Source organism: Erigeron canadensis, chromosome 8 (genome assembly GCF_010389155.1).
Source record: "Erigeron canadensis isolate Cc75 chromosome 8, C_canadensis_v1, whole genome shotgun sequence".
In the NCBI taxonomy this organism is placed as follows: Eukaryota; Viridiplantae; Streptophyta; class Magnoliopsida; order Asterales; family Asteraceae; genus Erigeron; species Erigeron canadensis.
This window is the reverse complement of record NC_057768.1, coordinates 47973695-47990947: the sequence shown is the minus strand read 5'-3', so window position 1 is coordinate 47990947 and position 17253 is coordinate 47973695. Positions and strand designations below refer to the sequence as shown.

Here is a 17253-nt window from a genome sequence, read left to right as displayed (position 1 = left end):
TAATACCCGTAGAATGATTTATTAAAAGCTAGGTACGTAGATATAAAACGAAAGAAAAAAAAAGATTTACACTTCATTGTTGGTTAAATTTAATGATCGATCGATGTAATGTGTGTCAACAAGACCTAGCTAGATAGATATAGTAGATATATACATATATACACGCGTTAAAGCACATAGAGAACGTCCACACAAACTTCTCACAAAGCATCCTTTTTAAGCTTTTTGAAAAGCAGTGGAAAGTAAAGGTGGTTCCATCTCAATCTCTCTCTCTAGCTTTTCTTCTCTCTCTCTCTCTCTTGTTTTTTTGTTTGATCGATCAGCCATGGATACGGCTCACTGGCCACAGGTACGTACATAGCTAACTACATCTTCTTCAATTCATCATCCCCACTAGCTAATTATCTATTATCTAGCTAATGGTATTTTTATTTATTTGTTTATAATTGGCTGATGAACCTTTTCATTTCATCAAAACTGCTACTCATGGTATATCTTGACCAAAAACAAAACAATAGAGCTTAATTAGTTATGTATACTATTGATTATGATCATCCATGATATATTAGCTAGCACGCAAGTCGTCTTTGATCTTCAGCCGTACCGTCTTTTTTTTATTTATTATTATTGATCTCTTTTAATCGATCATAATAAATATTATTTGTTTTTCTTCAAAATTATTGTGTTGATCAGTTTTTAGTTATAGTAGTACTGTATGTATGTATGTATGTATGCAATAAATGGTTAATTAGTTAATCTTGAAAGACAGGTTTTTATAGATGTTTGAAAAGTATAAAAAGCAGTCTAATTTGTTCTGTTCAATTGTCTGCAATTTTTTTGGATCTTTATGTCTTTATCTTCTCTTTTTATTTCTTTTTATTTGTTTGTAAATTAATATACAATTTCTTACTTTTTTTTTTTTTTTTTTTTCTTTATGGGGTTTTAATTTGTTTATATAGGAGATTGGAATGAAGCCAATGGAAGAAATATTAGTAAAAAACACAACAAATAATTCTTCATGTTTATCAAAACCATCTTCAAATAATAATAATAATAATAACAATTCTTCATCATCTTTGGAAAGAAAAGCAAGACCACAAAAAGAATCAGCCATAAACTGTCCAAGATGCAATTCTACAAACACAAAGTTTTGTTACTACAACAATTACAGCCTCTCTCAGCCAAGATACTTTTGCAAGACTTGTAGAAGGTATTGGACCGAAGGCGGGTCTCTTAGAAATGTTCCTGTTGGCGGTGGCTCCAGGAAGAACAAGAGATCATCTTCTATTTCATCATCTCATCATCATCATTCTTCCATGTCGAAAAAACTTCCTGATCTTGTTGTACCTACTCCATCACAAACACCACTACTTTCTCATCATCAAAACCCTAGGATACATGAACATCATGCTGGCCAAGATCTGAATCTTGGTTTCCCATCAACTCATCATGATTTCAAGACGATTTCCGAGCTAATCCATGTACCGAATTTCGATGGGACGACGACTAAGAATAATAATAATACTAATTCTACCACCAACACCTCTACCACTACTTCAGCTCAGCTTTCAGCTTTGGAACTCTTGACAGGAATCACATCAAGGGGAATGATGAATTCCTTCATGCCAATTCCGATTCCTGATCCAAACTCGGTTTACTCTTCGTCGGGACAGATGATGATTTCCATGCCAGAATTCAAGATTCCTTCACTTAATTTTTCCTTGGATGGAATGGGAAGTGGTACGTATGGAAATGGGATTCACGAGAATTCGAGTGGGAGGCTTTCGTTCCCATTCGAGGATCTCAAAACAAGTACGCCGACAACTTCTCGTGATGGCGGCCATCATAATAATGTTGATGATGATCAACAAACTAGGGATCAAAATGGCGATACCAATGGCTTTTGGAGTGGAATGTTAGGAGGTGGTGGTTCATGGTAAACATTATATCATATATATTTTTATATATATCTATATCTATATCTATATCTATATAGAGAGATCGAGTGTTCAAATTACAACAATCTTTGGGGGTTTAATTAGTTTCTTTCTTTAGATTATTTATGGTTGTTTCAAATGTGGTTATTTTCTAGTAGTCTCCAAAATTATTTGTGGGTGGTAATTACTTAATTGTTTGGATTTCTTGATGAGAACTAATTAACTTGATCGGATCATACAATTAATAGTCAGTTAATTAGTTGGTCTCTCTTCTTAGTTATATTTTATAAACATGGTCATTTCTTAGTGATCATATATACCTATCTTGATAAATCTTATCTTGATCTTCGACTAAGACGGGATATTACAAGTATACAAGATCATCAGAGAAGATCGATCTGCAGCTAGCTAGTGAAGAGAAAACAAATTTAAAGCCCAGTTTTTTTAAGGGGCCGGGCTAAATGTACTTGTAGTGGCAGAATTCAGATATTAAACTAATTAAGAAGAGTAACCAACTACTGTTGTTTATCATTAATTGGTTGATCGGCTTTTATGAGGCAAAAACAATAATGCATGTGTATGTATATGAATGATGTACAATTTGTTTAATTAGTTAACTTCGATCGGTTGATAGATATTTTCTTGAAGCAAATTTGTATTCTTGCTAAGCTAGCTTTTCTGGTAGTGTATATTGTGTACTATCTTTGCATACCTAATTAAGCTCAAGTCTTATTTTTATTTTTTTTGATCTATCATTCAATTGAATATGAGTTTTGTTTGTGTCTGAAAGTGTAAGAACATCTAGAATAGATGATATGTGGAGAAGTTGAAACTGCTTCACCTGCTTCAACTGAAAGTTACAACCACTTCATTCTATATGGAATGGAAATAGTCTTCAAACACATACACATCAATATCAATATATATACATATGGATACTTAATTGTACAGCACTACCGAAGATGCATGTTTGTTGTTTCTTACTTTTGGAGTTTATTTTAGTTAACTTGTAGTACAATATTGTATTGTATACTTCGATCTTCGAAAATTATTTACTACTCATAAAGTAGCTATTTAAATTAAATGCCTACATATTAACTTAGGGGTTGGGAGACTTTGCCTCTCTAAGAAGTCCCTGATTCAAACCTGAAGATAATGCACATTTTAATTTATTATGGTTGGATTGGCTCAATGAAATTATATATCGTTAAATAAATAGTAAATAAGTCATTTATATATTCAACTCTATCAACTTCCATATTTTTATCTTTTTCCGAAATGAATAATAATGATTACTTTACCATGCCATGTTTCCTTTATTATATTATTGTTTTCAGTCTTCTTGCTTCCACCTTGTAAAAGGATCTGACAAGAACCCTACTTTTATAACTAAAAGCTTATGCTCAAATGAGGGACCTAAAACATTCCCCTTGGTGAATGTGCTCAAGAAAACGGAATGTTATATATATATATATAACCCAATCTCCTCAAAATCCACTTGATGATATCTAATAGGCTAATAATTAATTTGCTCATCTAATAATTTATATATGTGTGTGTGTCAAATAAAAAAAATCCAATGTTGGTTCTTTGCTGTAATCCACTTTTGATGTATATATATATGCATAATAATCACCGGCTATTAATTTGTGCGTACATGTACATGTTAATATTATATATATTTTATATACTCGTATGTAAATGGCACAGAGATAGAGATGCATGGAACATGTAATGGTACATGATGTTGGAGGTCCCTTTCACTTGCCAAATTCAGAGGCCTAATTTACTCATCTTTGATGTACTAGGGTTTTCTCTCAATGTTGGGTCAGTCACATGAGTATCAGTGAAGTTAAGTTTTTATCCAAAAGTGAAACTTGAATACGTCCATGGTGAACTCAAAACTTACTTCTACTATATATCATCATGTTTTATGTATTTATGCTTGTGTTTTTTTCCTGAAAGATACAACTGTTGATGAATACGATATAATGAGTAATATGTAGTAGTACATCATATATTAATGTCATGATTAATTGTATGAATTTTAGTAGGATTTGTACGTATTTATTATGATTTGTTGAATGTTCATGAATGAAAATACGTATCATTTTTATTATCACAATTAAATTAAAGGTACGTATATATTCTTGATTGAACATTTGGATCGGAGCATGTCAAAATTCTGAGGGTTGGTTGTATCGGTGGAGAATACATTATCTAGCTAGCTTGCTTAATTAGTGTATTCCCTTGAAAGTTTTGCAACTACTAATTCTTACTCTTGTTATATTATACTTGAACAAAAAATGTACGTACGTAGGGAAATTAACATATCAAGTATGAACAGTATGAACAGTATATCTATATAGAAGAGCCATCTAATAAGAACAAAATCAAAGTAAAAACATATAAGAACCAATAGTAAACTTCCACATCACCAACTATTAAAAAGGAAAATTTAGACAATTCAAAAACACACTTAATTAATTTTTTTCATGAGAAGTTTATTGATTCGGTTAAGTTATTCCTTTTCAAAACCAACTTTTTCATCTGACCGACTTTTCTTAATCGAATGCATTACATTACTTTACAAACCAATTCCAAAAACTTCCACATTAATTTATTCATTAACATTTTTTTGTTTATTTTTCAATTATTTTATGAATATACTGTGTTTATTTTCTCATCAACATACTTAATATTGGTTGAATAGGTATGTGATTTTTTATTCAAAAGTCTTGGTTTTTATTGCATCCATGGTTGTTTTAACATTAGACATATACTACATACAACATACCGACGACAGGTTATTCATCCATACTAGAGTTACGTTCTTACATTAGATACATAGGACGGGACGTATCTAGTTACGTTGTTTTAACATAAAACACATACGACATACATATAATATTAAACAAAAAGTTATAGAGTGGTGCAAGCTTTTGGCATAGTTATAATGAACAACTCAGAATGGGACAATGTTGGCGTTCATTGCTCTACACATATTTATCCGAACCTTGCATGGAAACTAAGGTGGATGCACTCTTTTATAGATGGATGCATGTTCTGATTTTTTTTTATTGTTTTTTGTTGTCAAGAATGCTTAAATAAAAAACCTATAATGTTTATAATAATATATTAATATACATTAATAAAATATGAGATTATCTAACAATTACATTAGGAAACTCCAAAACTAAGGTGGATGCACTTTTTAATAAATGGATGCATATTATTATCTTTTATTTTATTGAGTATTATTTTGTTGTCAAAAATGCTTAAATAAAAAAATATAACGTTTTTAATAATATATATCAATAAAATATGAGATTATTTAATAAATTAGATTAGAAAACTCGAAACTAAGGTGGATGCATTATTTTTATACATGGATGCATGTTCTCAACTTTTTTCATTGTTTCATCAAGCATGTTTCAAAAAAAAAAAAATGTTTATAATAATGTACTTATTTGAACGTATGGAAAGTTTACTAGTTTTAAGAAACATGATTATCCAATTGTTAAATTAAGAAAAAAAACTAATTAGTAACTACCTTTTTAAATCTTTCGTAAACTGCAAAGAACGTGTGGCCATTTTAATGCATTTTTCTTTTTCCATTGATTTATTAAAATACCTCCTTGTCTTTTAAATTCTATTTAAAATGACTAATCTGCCATTAATTGGAAGGATTATTTCAAAAATGCCATTAATCATCTTAGCCTTTAATTTTTTTAATCCAATGATCAGAAACTGTTCTTACTGTTCTTATTTTTAACTTGTTCTCACCGGAAAGCTACCCTATATATATATATCAATTAATAAAAATAACTTTCACATGATCGGAAGTCACTGTGTGCATAACTTCATATGAGATTACGTGTATGTTAAATTAGGAAATAAATAGACGAACAGTACATAAGAGTTATTATAAGCATATAATTTAGATCGTAGGATATAATACACATTTGGATTTTGGACCCATCAAACCGCACTCAAATTAAGGTAGGGCATTTCCCATAGATATATCTCAAAGTGACATTTTGCACAAGCAAAATTATTGATCATATTTATAAAGCATGCTACACTACCGTGATTAATGTGTCCCAACAAATTAGGAGTGTGCTCCAAGGTGAAAGCTTCTGGCATATGCCATGAGGCCCTAGGCTTGGCAGACACATGGCTCGTCTCCTGACACGAATCACAACTTTACAATCTATACACACATTATTTTTGAACAACAGAATTTCATTATATTTTATCTTCGGCAAGATATATGCTAAAGAGAACTGTACGTAGTTTATATCAAAGGTGAAGGACAATCTTGGCATATAGGCCAAAGAGAAGCTTAGCTTATTGTATCTTGACGAAAAGTATAAATATGATATAGATACAATATAATGAAAAATTGTGGGACTCCTGTCACATTCCAAAGAGAATTATACCTTGTTTTTGTGTTTTCAAATACTCAAGTAGCCAGAATCTCATATATAACTATCCGATACATTTGTAGACAATGGATAAAATCAAGCCAACTTCAAAGGAGAATTATAATTGGTTCAAAGGTGTTAATACGAAATTAGAAGCTAATTACAGAGTAATTTAAAAACGTAGCTCCCAAATCCCATAGACATATTGATAATTTGAAAATGTGAACCATAGTCACCTTCTTGACTTTTCTTTTCATGTGGTTTTGCCATCTATATATCTTGTATGGCACCGTATGGTTATGTTTATTTGAGACCTTTTGTTTTTTGCCTAGTTAGTAACTTTTTCCAACTGTTTATTAGGATTCCAAGCATCAGTGAATCTATATCTATAAGATGATCACTGCAAAAATTTGATATTACCAGGACCATCAAACCGCATAGCTCATGGAACCCAAAAAAAGACATTAGTTTTTTAAGTAGCAATGGGATTTCAACTGCTGCCTTCCTGTAATGATCAGGTTCTTGTCTCTTGCTTTTCTTGAAAAATTCATTTATTCTAACTCAAACATGATTATAGATACACTCCAATTGGCAACCAAAAAAAAGGCAACAAAAGAAGCTATAATTGTCTCATAGAACTCACTAAACAATTAGATTTTAAGTGAGTCCCCTGAAGTGCACAATTTAGTTTGCGTAAGGCAAGAGTGAGGTATGACTGTATGACACATGGTTTTTCGATCCCATTATACAATTGGATCCTATTTTGAGTCTATTGTAAGAGAAACATAGTCTAAACAGTTTTGTCACCTCAGACATCCACTGACTCGTTACAAGGTCTTAACGAGACATCATGAATCCCGATCTGCCACATAAATGATAAATAAAATATAGCTACACGTAAAAAATAAATTAATTTACCATTTGATCCGGTTCCAAAGACAGCAGTTACCCTTTAAGAGGTTGAAATTACAAATGCGTGTATAGTTATCGGTGCAACTAAACAGAAGTCTATTCATAGACTTCACTCTTCCGCATTAATTCCAAATATTCGGACCTTGTGCATGTTTGGAAACTTGGCAACAACTAGCACGAAAACTGCCACGGTGTTTAGGAACAGCATCGGGTTCTGGTAGTCTGTTGTGTGAGATGCTATCAAGTACCTGTGGATTTAAACACATCATCCTGTGTGAATTGAAGTACATAACACACGACACAAATAAGATTCACACGCTATTCAGCATTGTAAATTTGTAATCAGCTCATACATACAAGAATTGTCTGGGAAGTCATAGAAAAATAAGGGGATCATATAGTCAACAATGAAATTATGAGAGTAGTCTCAATGAAATTAGGAAGATGATAAATTGATAATAATATTCGCTACATTCCTCCTATTTTAAATAGATCATTTTTCAACTTTTGAAATTAAACTTAGAAGCACCGGTATTTCTGATCTCTCACTACAATCATTTTTCTGTATTTTCGTTGTCCTCAATTTAATTGCTGTAAAAAGAGCAAAATCTCTAGTACTGCAGCCTTAGATGTATAATTAGCATGGTAGATAACCAAAGGGAATGACTGGGGATTTTGAATGAAAAAAAAGGAGCTTGCTAGGCCTTTGGAGCAAAAGCGATAACGAGATATATATCAGTGAGAACAGTAAATAGAGCTAGTCCCATGTAGTAAATCTATTCTGAAATAAAACTTGCATCCATATATAAATACAATCATATGTTGGAAATTTGTTAGTGGCTATAGGCATACAATCTGGATAATGCTATGAATTGTGTTGGAAGCACAGTCAAGTGGTAAACTGGTAATTCGACCAAACTATGCCTTGGGTTACGATAATTTGCTTTATTTAAAGTAGCACTCAAATTTTAGGTACAAAAATGATAGCCAAAACACAACGAATGTGTACGTTCATTATGTTCTTCGAAAAACCGAAAAAGAAAAGTTTACCTAATACACAGATGGTATAAATTGGCAAGAAATAACTTAAAAGCGGTAGGTAGCGAAGAAGTGGCAGTAGTTAGTTTTGGTGCACAACACCAGTTCTAAAGCACACAAAGTTAATACGGTTGACGATCAAGCAGTTGCCACTTAGCAGTGACAAATCTAATAGACTAAAAATTATGTGTTCATTCTACAACAGCAGGAAATAACATGTGTACTTCACAACAACTAAATAATCACGGTGGAAAGATGGTTCTGACTCCAGACATTTGGAATATAAGCAAATCTGAATACTTTATACGCATGGCTGTGTTAGGGAAAATAATATATATTGTGGAAAGTTAAAGTTACAAGGTTTAAATTCGCATCAAGAAACTATTTCGATTCTTATATAATGAGAATAATTTTATAATGAGATAGACGTGAAACTAAGAAATATATACAACAAAAGAGTTCAAAACACGCTTCTACCATGGTTATAAAACTCGGCTGAGTAATCGAACTCGAGGCAGATGCTAGAAAGGGTCGAGTTAGCCCGACTTGGGCTATAAACTCGGTCAACAGGGTAAAACTCACGACAACTCAGGCTTGCACAACTCGTGTAAACTCGGGTCAAAGGCAGTCAAACTTTTATCTTTTTTAAATAAAGTTTTATTAAGATTATCACTTTATCTTTTAATTCTTGTTTTATGTTATTGTTTGTGTTTGACTGTTTCACTAAGTTTCTGTTAATTTTATCAGATAATAGTTTATTTTCAAACTTTGAAGTATTATGTTGATGTTTCTACTGTTAAATTGAGCTTTAAAGTATTATGTCAATGTTTCTAAACAACTATAGTTGTTTACGTTTGAAGTTTCTAGTGTATTTCTAGTTTTCTATTAACATATAACTTCAAGGATTATTATTTTTGTATATAATAAGTCCCGATCCGCTTACCCCCAAACTGAGTCTGGGTCACTAAAAACTCTGGACTCACCCCCTCTATGAGCCGCGTCCCGGTCGCGGGTTTCGGAACCTTGATTTCTCGTAAAGAGTATGAAGAAGCTTTCATATGTGACTTAGAGCCTTTGGTCTGACGGTATTAAGATGACCCAAGTGCCCAATAACATAGAGGTCTGGATCAAGTTTCCAGATTGGACAATGGTGCATTTAAGGTGTGTAATGGGTGTGTGCGTGTCTGGTCATTCAAAAAGATAAAAAGGAACACGATGAGAACTTTTACAGTAGTGGACAAATATGACTCAGAAGCTAAGCACGATGAACTTGCCTCGGGGGTAACTTACGTAATCTAAGTGGATGACCGTAACGAGAAGCTGGTACATATTTGTGAACCACAAAGTACTATTTTTGATATCTAGGGAAGGTTTGAACACAACTATTTGGTATCCATAAAGTAATGAAGTATATCAGCAACAATAAAAAATTCAAGTAGAATTCCACTTTAGATCAATTTTTCAGTTAAACATATATGTCATCCATATATTCATATATTCGTATTATAAGAACAAAAAAAAGTGTAAATTAAGATATAGAACATAGATACCTTGCTATTTTAAATAGGGAAATGGTTTATGATGATAAACTACCAGGAATAATAAATACTAAACGAACTACAAAGTCTAAAATCTTTGTATTTTCTTGTTCCCTTAACTATAAGCTTGTATTCGGTAATCATAATACCCATTTCTAAGTTATACTCTTCTTCTTTTCTTATTAACACCTGTGAAAGTTAGACTCTTCTCCTAATAAAGTAAAAATCAAGTGAGTAGCCTCAACACATTGTTTTTAACAGCAAAACAAGGATGTAGAACTCGAAGCATAGAAGAGAGGATTAAACAAGACTTCTCTATTATATATTCACAGTGAACCCAAAACCCAAATCCTGCATGAGATGACTATCTAAACTCACATTTTTTTCAAAATTGATGAAAAAAACCTGAGCTGGTTCAACCTACTGATCGTATCACACCTCACACACGAGTTGGCTTGTCAGAAAAGGCTTGGCCGCTTGGGGCTTGATAAGGCAAATTGGCTTTCATGGTTGCCCTGGCCTGAAAGACTAACGAGGCATTCACACTTCAGCTACACTAGAGTATGCTTTCTCTATGATCATTGACTAAGACCAGACAAATATGTGTATGCGAAATTAAAGGTACACACAAACAGCTTCATATAAAAGCCTTAAAACAACTTATAATCTATGATCTGACTACATATGCCTACAATTTTCCTTCACCAAGTCTACAACTGTAAAAAATATCTAGAATATTTGCTTATCAACCTATATATGACCTTGATTCATTCACATATCAATCATTACTAAGCCAAAAAAAGGCATATGATTATGCATATAGCTCAGCAGAGGATTACAAATAACATAATTCAATACATCCTAGTGATATAGCCTTCACCCAGCTTATACATAAGCTCAAATATAAAGGGAAAACTTACAGCACGACAGGGACGAGAGTAAGAAACTTCCTATTGCGAGTAAGCTGCTTGCCACTATCGATTTGCTCCCACCACGTCAACCTGTTGTAGATACCCTGGTCATCAGCAAAAGGTGTCCCCTTTTTCCAGTGAAAGAACTGGTATGTCAACTGATTACAACACAAATTAGCAATCAAAAGTTAAGAAATTTACACCAAAATACTAAACTTTCAATTATACTTTTTGATGTTAAAAACTTATCAATTTGATACTACTGTGTGTATCTATCCTCTTAAGGTTAAGCACTTTACCCATCCTCTTATAACTTGTGAGCCTGTGATGTGCATCTCCAAACACATAATCCGTCTTCTTAGAACTTGCAAACCGGTGATGTGGTGCCGCTTTTTGAAATAGGTATGTTCTAATAAAAATTGAATACATACAATAGCAAAATGGGTATCACTACATCCTCATTTTGTAATACCGTTTGTTTTTTTACCCCAAATGTGCTTTGCTAGTCGGAGGACATGACCAATACTTAGAGGATTAGGATTAGTTTAGAGGAATAAGGTAGATAAGTAACCCTTTTAAGGGTTTAGAGGTAGTTTATCTACTTATATGTAGAAATGTCATGCATGATACCTTTTACTTACACCTTTTAGGGGTTTTAAGGGTAGTGTCCTTGCCAGCTAGGCGCATAGGTTGATTAGCACACGTTTAGTGTACTTGGGTCCTGTGGGTCCAACGGGCCCCAGGATTTCCTATTTAATTTCTACGTTATGTTTGTATGCCTGGTTGATGCTAGTCATATTTGCTTGGTTCTATGCGGACGATTATCTCTATTATGTCTTTAGGTTGATGTTTGATTTGTTCAAATATCCTATTAACTATGTACTGCTAGATGTGCGATAAAGTGTGCTATGTGGTATGTCCGCTACCCTTCTATACCCTTTAATGTTGTCAGGTGACACTCGGCCGACAGGTATGGTAACTAAACTCTTTACACTTTCCTGCTTTTACCTCATTTTGGCCAGAGGTCCTTATGGAAGCAATCTCTCTAACTTTGGGTAGAGGCAAGACTGTCTACAGTTCATCTCCCCCATACCCCACTCAGGGATTGGGTCATGTGGTTGTTGTACATCTTCATTTTTGGTCCAGTTATTAATATAAAGTCTCTTAGTTAAGTGGTACAAAACAAAGTGTATCTTGTATACGATAGGAAAGGCATACACATCTACTTAAATATTCATCCACAAAAATCGATTTGCAAATCGAATTAACCAGTTTTCATAAGTGAAAGCCAGCGTAAAGTCGAAACCCTAACTAAAAAACTTTTGAAGCAGCACATACATGATCTAAGGATACCTTATTAAAACATAATATAAAGTCTAACAACATATTATCATACACCTAAACTAAAATATATATATGTAAAATTACACATCAATCAATCAATTAGTATATAGAAATAATAATAAGAAGAAGAAGAAGAAGGGTAGAAAAGGAACCACGGCGTGAGAAAGGTTAACGATGGTCCAAGCCATGCCAGGGGAGCAACCAAAAAGAGAAAGAACAACAAGCCAAGCGAAGAAGAGAATGAAGATGTAGATGGTCCATACGCCTGGGTACGTGAACCATTCCGTATTCCGATTCAGATCCGTTGGTTGTTCAGCTTGCACATACAAATTCGCCATTTACTATCTCCCCCTCCCCCTGCCCCTCCCGCTCTCTCGATCGATCGATTTGTTTTTGATTTGCTATATATTTGAGAGACAAAGATCCGGTTGGAAATGATGGTCTAGTCCGCAATTTTATTTGATTCAAGATGTCGACGATTGTTGGATGTTGACGATGAAAAGAATGAAGAAAAGATATTTATTTTTTTATTTTGAGAGTTAAGAATACATATGCTCAAAACTCACAACACTTACGGCTTCAATTTTGTCACGCATCTTTCTTTTCGGCTTATTTAGATTTTTATTACGTTTTCATCACCATGATACATGATATAACTTTGACAAAAATTGATGGTTACATCTGAAATGAAATAGGAGGTCTTAGTGTTACAAATAGGAGGTCTTAGGTTTAAGACTTGAGAAGTACATAGAAAGTCTTTCTATGAAGGCTTAGGAGGCAGGGTTTACCCATATTGATCGTCGTGTCTTTGGGCGGATTAGTAGGAGATTTTCTCCCATCGGGTATTTGAAATAGGCAATTCTATTTCGGGGGAGCTCTCTAGCACGGACCCGGTTAAGACAACGTATGTTAGACCTCCAGTTGTCGAATCGCGACACGAAGTTCTCAAACGAAATTCACCTTTCAAAAAAAAATAATAATAATAATAAAATTATTTTGAAAATTTTAGGTATTAATTTTAGTTTTCCTAATAGTACTCGTATAAAATAATTGCAAATATAACTTCTTTTTTTTATGTGGATATTTTAATTTATAAATATACCTTCAAATGATGAGACATGGACTTACGGGTGATGTTGTATGATTCTGTAAACCTATTGGGTGTCCGATATATGGTGTATAAGAATTACATCATTATATCTAGAGGGCGTTTGGGATTATAATATAAAGTGATTATTTAATTATTATGTTTGTAAAATGCAAATAATCTAAAAAAGTGTTTGTGTGAAAAAGTGATTATTTGCTATGAAAACGCAAAAATTATTTTGTAAATGCAACCCCAAACATCCCCTTAGAACAGGTCAATCAAAAAAAAAAAAAAAAATTTATATTCGGGAAACTTTCACAAGCCATATTAACTTGAATGTAAAGGTCTAACCAAGCTTCTTGCCTGTGGTCGGTTCCGACTTGGGGGGCTTACACTATGTTCTCAAGATTTTTATGAGAAAGAAAAGAAAGGAAGTTAAAGGATATTATAACTTTTTGTGTTTTTGAGTTTATTTTTAAAGAAGGAAGTGAAAGGAAATGAGATAAAGTGGATGGAAAATTTCAATAAATCTAGTTCAAAAACAATCATCCTACTTTTGGGATGATTTGGAAGGAAAGAAGTTGAGCACTTTCTTTTCCAATCATTTATCTTTCACTCTTTATTTTTCTTTCAAAAACAAATTTAAGAACATAGTGTTACTGTAGGTTTAGGTTGGAAACCTACCTAAGTCAGTTCGCTTAACACTTTGGCGAATTATATCATATGGTTAGCTTTTAATTGAATTTTTCATTTTTTTTATAAAGATAGTTGATTTTCTAGATAGTGTCCTAGTAATAATAATTTTTTTAAAAGACGAGTGTTTGCATTTGTATAAGAGTATCAAAATAAAATAGATCAATGAGTTGAAAGTACATATGTGGCGTCAACTTAGAACTTGAGAGACACCATTAATAAGCCTCACAAAGATCACAATTAGCGATCCAGTTTCTCAAGAAGAGACTACAATTTGCAACGGGGAATTGCAAACAACTTAACAGATTTAACAAAGGTTGTTTCTTTAACCTTTTACTTTGATCTATTTAACTTACAACCATATTACCAACCATTAAGTGATCACAGGCTTACAGTAGGATTACCAACTCTATCCAACCCCTCTACCAATCTTCTTTTAGCCGATTTTGTTCTATAACACCAAATCTCAAAAGCTTCACTCAAATCGGGATACTTAACCTGGTCCCCGCTCATCCAATCAGCTAAAATATCCCCTTGATCATTAGAAGGAAGAGCTGATAAGAGTGCCACTATAGCCCCTTCAATATTCTGGCACAAATCATCGTCCATCTTGTAAGGATATCCGGTCTCCTTACTCCCAACCAAATCAAGAACAGGTTTCATCTTTCTGATATAAGGAAGCCAAGTTTTCACTAACTCCACACGACGTGCAGGTGAAATGATCACATTACCATACCCAACTGCATCCAATACCTTCCAGTTTAGTTCTATAATCTTCAACTTTATGCCCCACATGCTACTTTTTAGTAGTTGATCTTCCATAACTGCAATTACCCGACTAGAAGATTCAATCCATTTGTCAGTGAACTCTTTCATTAGGTCCATTTTTGAAAGAATGTTACAAATCCATCCAAGATCAGAGAGAGACTGCATCACTCTCTTTTCTACTGCCTCCTCGTCAGTCTCTGAAAGTAAACAAGAAAGCTCTTTATCGAATATAGAACAAATGTTCATAAGTCCCTTCTTTGACTCTGCTTTAACTTCTTCGTCTGCTATGACTAACGGGATCTCTTCATCATCATCACCTAACATGTACTCTACTTGTTCTTGAGCTGAAGTTTTCAACTCGTCCCCAAAGGGTGGGGATTCTGAAACAATACACGTGGCAAACTGGATGGCTGAGATGAATACGGTTTTCGTAGCAGTAAAGTCAACGGGTTGAACCCGAGCTAATATGGGCATTGCTACGGGACCCAGTTTTGAAACTACTTTCAAGATTAATTCTTCTTCTTTATCCTCCCACGGGACAGCTTCTAAATACTGAATGCAACTTTCAGTGATTTCTTGACAACTAAATTCTGTTGCTAATTGAAGAACACCAAGAGCAGAGTGAACAGAGTTCCAAGATTCCAACAATGACTCTTGGGAAAGGTAAAAACGTTTTAATAGGTCGACATGGTGCTCGTAGTTGCAATCTAAGCAGGAGATATCAATAAAAGCACCAGAACTTGGATCAGATAGTTTGTCTGCAAAATACTTACTCTTTTCTTTGAGGATTGATGAATGGGAATAGAACAGTTCAGGTCTTCTTTTGTTGTTTCTTAGACGAACAACAACATCGCTCGTGGTTATGTCATTTAGCCCAAGAGACGCTGATGAACTTTCCATGAGTTAGATAGGTATATGCTGCCAATTTTCATGCTTTCTGCAACATGTGAATGGAATTCTCAGATCGTATATATATTTCAATCTGAAATGCACTTCATTAACATTTCTAACTATTATTGAAGAACCATTGGGGATTTAGCCTAGCTGTATTTGGGGCAACCCATGAACCCTACAAATATGAGTAGATATTTGCCAATCTAAAGATATAACATGATTACAACAACATTATACACAATAAGACGAAAGAGGGAAAGAAATTTAGAAGATCACCGACTTATGTAATTATGAAACATTGATATAAAAGCTAAGAAAGTAGTAGTTCAACATAGAAACCATAACATGAATTAACTCAATTGATCATATACAAAAGGAAAGTATTAATTACAGTAGTTGTTTTTCACATAAGTTACAGCATATTCCAAAAGTCAATATTTGACCATTACACAAAGATTTGAACTTGGACTTTGAAAAAGACAAGGTCAAAATATGTACTTCAGTTGTAAGATGCAACAGGCCGGTACCATGTACTAATAATGTTTAACAACTTTATTATCACATCGAACTAATTTTAAAAATAACACAAATTGAACAGATACATTAATTTTTTGGCTAGCAAAGTACATCTTCATCCTCATCCAATAAACAAAACAACCCGGATAATCATAAAACAAACTATATAAAAACAACCACCATAGGTCTACCTAGAAAAAAGATACAACAAACAAAGAATTATTACCTTATTAAAATTGTAACTTTCCAACCATGGATGAAAGCAAAATTTGTGTGAACATGGAAGCAAGATTGAAACTTGATAAAAGGGGCATCAAAGAAAAGGGATGAAATGAAATGGGTCTAAGTTAGATGATGAAATAGATAAGCACAAGTGGGTATAAATTAGGGTTTTTGTGAGATGAGCTAAAATGCTTTGTTTTGCAGGGGAGATATCCAAGTGTCCATGGAAGGACAACAATACGCTACAAAAAGATAAAGTATCAAATTACATATTTACCCTTTACTTTATATTTTGATTATTGCTTAATTGGTTAATCCAAGTATCTTTTTTTTCTTTGATTGGAAAAACTAAAAGTATTTAACTTTGAGTTACCAACAATTAGAAATATGCTACAAAAGAGAAGGAGAGACGGCAAATATGAGGTTTTGGGAAAGTACAAACTTTTAACATTGGATCCTTAGTTGGGGAATAATTAGAGTTTACAATAAGGTTTATTAGTGTATATTTATGTGATAAAAATGGGTTAATTATTAATTGGGTATTTATTCAAGAAAACAAATTTTTAAATAAAGTATGTATGGTTGAATGAATATGAAGGTTTGAATGTTTGATGACGAGATATTGGCCATCCAAGTTGCATGGATATAGTTTAGTTTTTGTTCAACTTGCACAACTTGGCCCAATTGCATGTGAAGTGGGGCTGTTGTTATTTTTGGAAATATTGAAGTATACGCAAGAATCATATCTTACCTATGCATAACGTTATTGATATTATATTATAGTTTCTACAGAGTATTAATTAAATTAAGAATCATTAATATAATATTAAGTTGTTAAGTCAGATGTTCATGTATCAAGCACAGATGTATTTATGATCATAAATTACAAAGTTATATATTATTTGTTATTTGTTATATATGATTCAATGATTAGCATTGAGTAGATATATGATCTTAAGCATTACA

General features: G+C 33.1%; 3 protein-coding genes across 4 annotated transcripts; 1 reads left to right on the top strand and 2 right to left on the bottom strand.

Moving 5' to 3' along the window:
* Positions 1–206: 206 nt before the first annotated feature.
* On the top strand, positions 207–2680 carry LOC122611226 (dof zinc finger protein DOF2.5-like). 2 transcript variants are annotated; one of them, XM_043784213.1, is made up of 3 exons: positions 207–349; positions 960–1936; positions 2294–2680. In XM_043784213.1, coding segments are annotated over exons 1-3 (1002 nt in total). In that variant the 5' UTR covers positions 207–325; the 3' UTR covers positions 2295–2680. The 2 variants fall into 2 exon arrangements, with proteins under 2 accessions (XP_043640148.1, XP_043640147.1); XM_043784212.1 differs by having other exon boundaries at positions 208–349; positions 960–2680.
* Positions 2681–7256: 4576 nt separating this feature from the next.
* On the bottom strand, positions 7257–12662 carry LOC122578598 (ORM1-like protein 2). The gene is made up of 3 exons (XM_043750583.1): positions 12260–12662; positions 10773–10921; positions 7257–7524 (listed from the first exon to the last, which is right to left on the bottom strand). Exons 1-3 carry the CDS (start codon positions 12443–12445, stop codon positions 7386–7388), a joined length of 474 nt encoding a protein of 157 aa, XP_043606518.1. The 5' UTR covers positions 12446–12662; the 3' UTR covers positions 7257–7385.
* Positions 12663–14014: 1352 nt separating this feature from the next.
* LOC122578127 (BTB/POZ domain-containing protein At3g05675-like) lies at positions 14015–16584 on the bottom strand. The gene is made up of 2 exons (XM_043750016.1): positions 16292–16584; positions 14015–15592 (listed from the first exon to the last, which is right to left on the bottom strand). Exon 2 carries the CDS (start codon positions 15553–15555, stop codon positions 14269–14271), a length of 1287 nt encoding a protein of 428 aa, XP_043605951.1. The 5' UTR covers positions 15556–15592; positions 16292–16584; the 3' UTR covers positions 14015–14268.
* Between the last annotated feature and the right edge of the window lie 669 nt (positions 16585–17253).

Coding starts and splice junctions, on each gene's coding strand:
- LOC122611226 (XM_043784212.1), top strand. CDS start 326: ATGGATACGGCTCACTGGCCACAG. Junction 350..959: donor ATACGGCTCACTGGCCACAG/GTACGTACATAG, acceptor TTGTTTATATAG/GAGATTGGAATGAAGCCAAT.
- LOC122578598 (XM_043750583.1), bottom strand. CDS start 12,445: ATGGCGAATTTGTATGTGCAAGCTGAACAACCAACGGATCTGAATCGG. Junction 10,922..12,259: donor TTAACCTTTCTCACGCCGTG/GTTCCTTTTCTA, acceptor TGTTGTAATCAG/TTGACATACCAGTTCTTTCA. Junction 7,525..10,772: donor ACTCTCGTCCCTGTCGTGCT/GTAAGTTTTCCC, acceptor TTAAATCCACAG/GTACTTGATAGCATCTCACA.
- LOC122578127 (XM_043750016.1), bottom strand. CDS start 15,555: ATGGAAAGTTCATCAGCGTCTCTTGGGCTAAATGACATAACCACGAGC.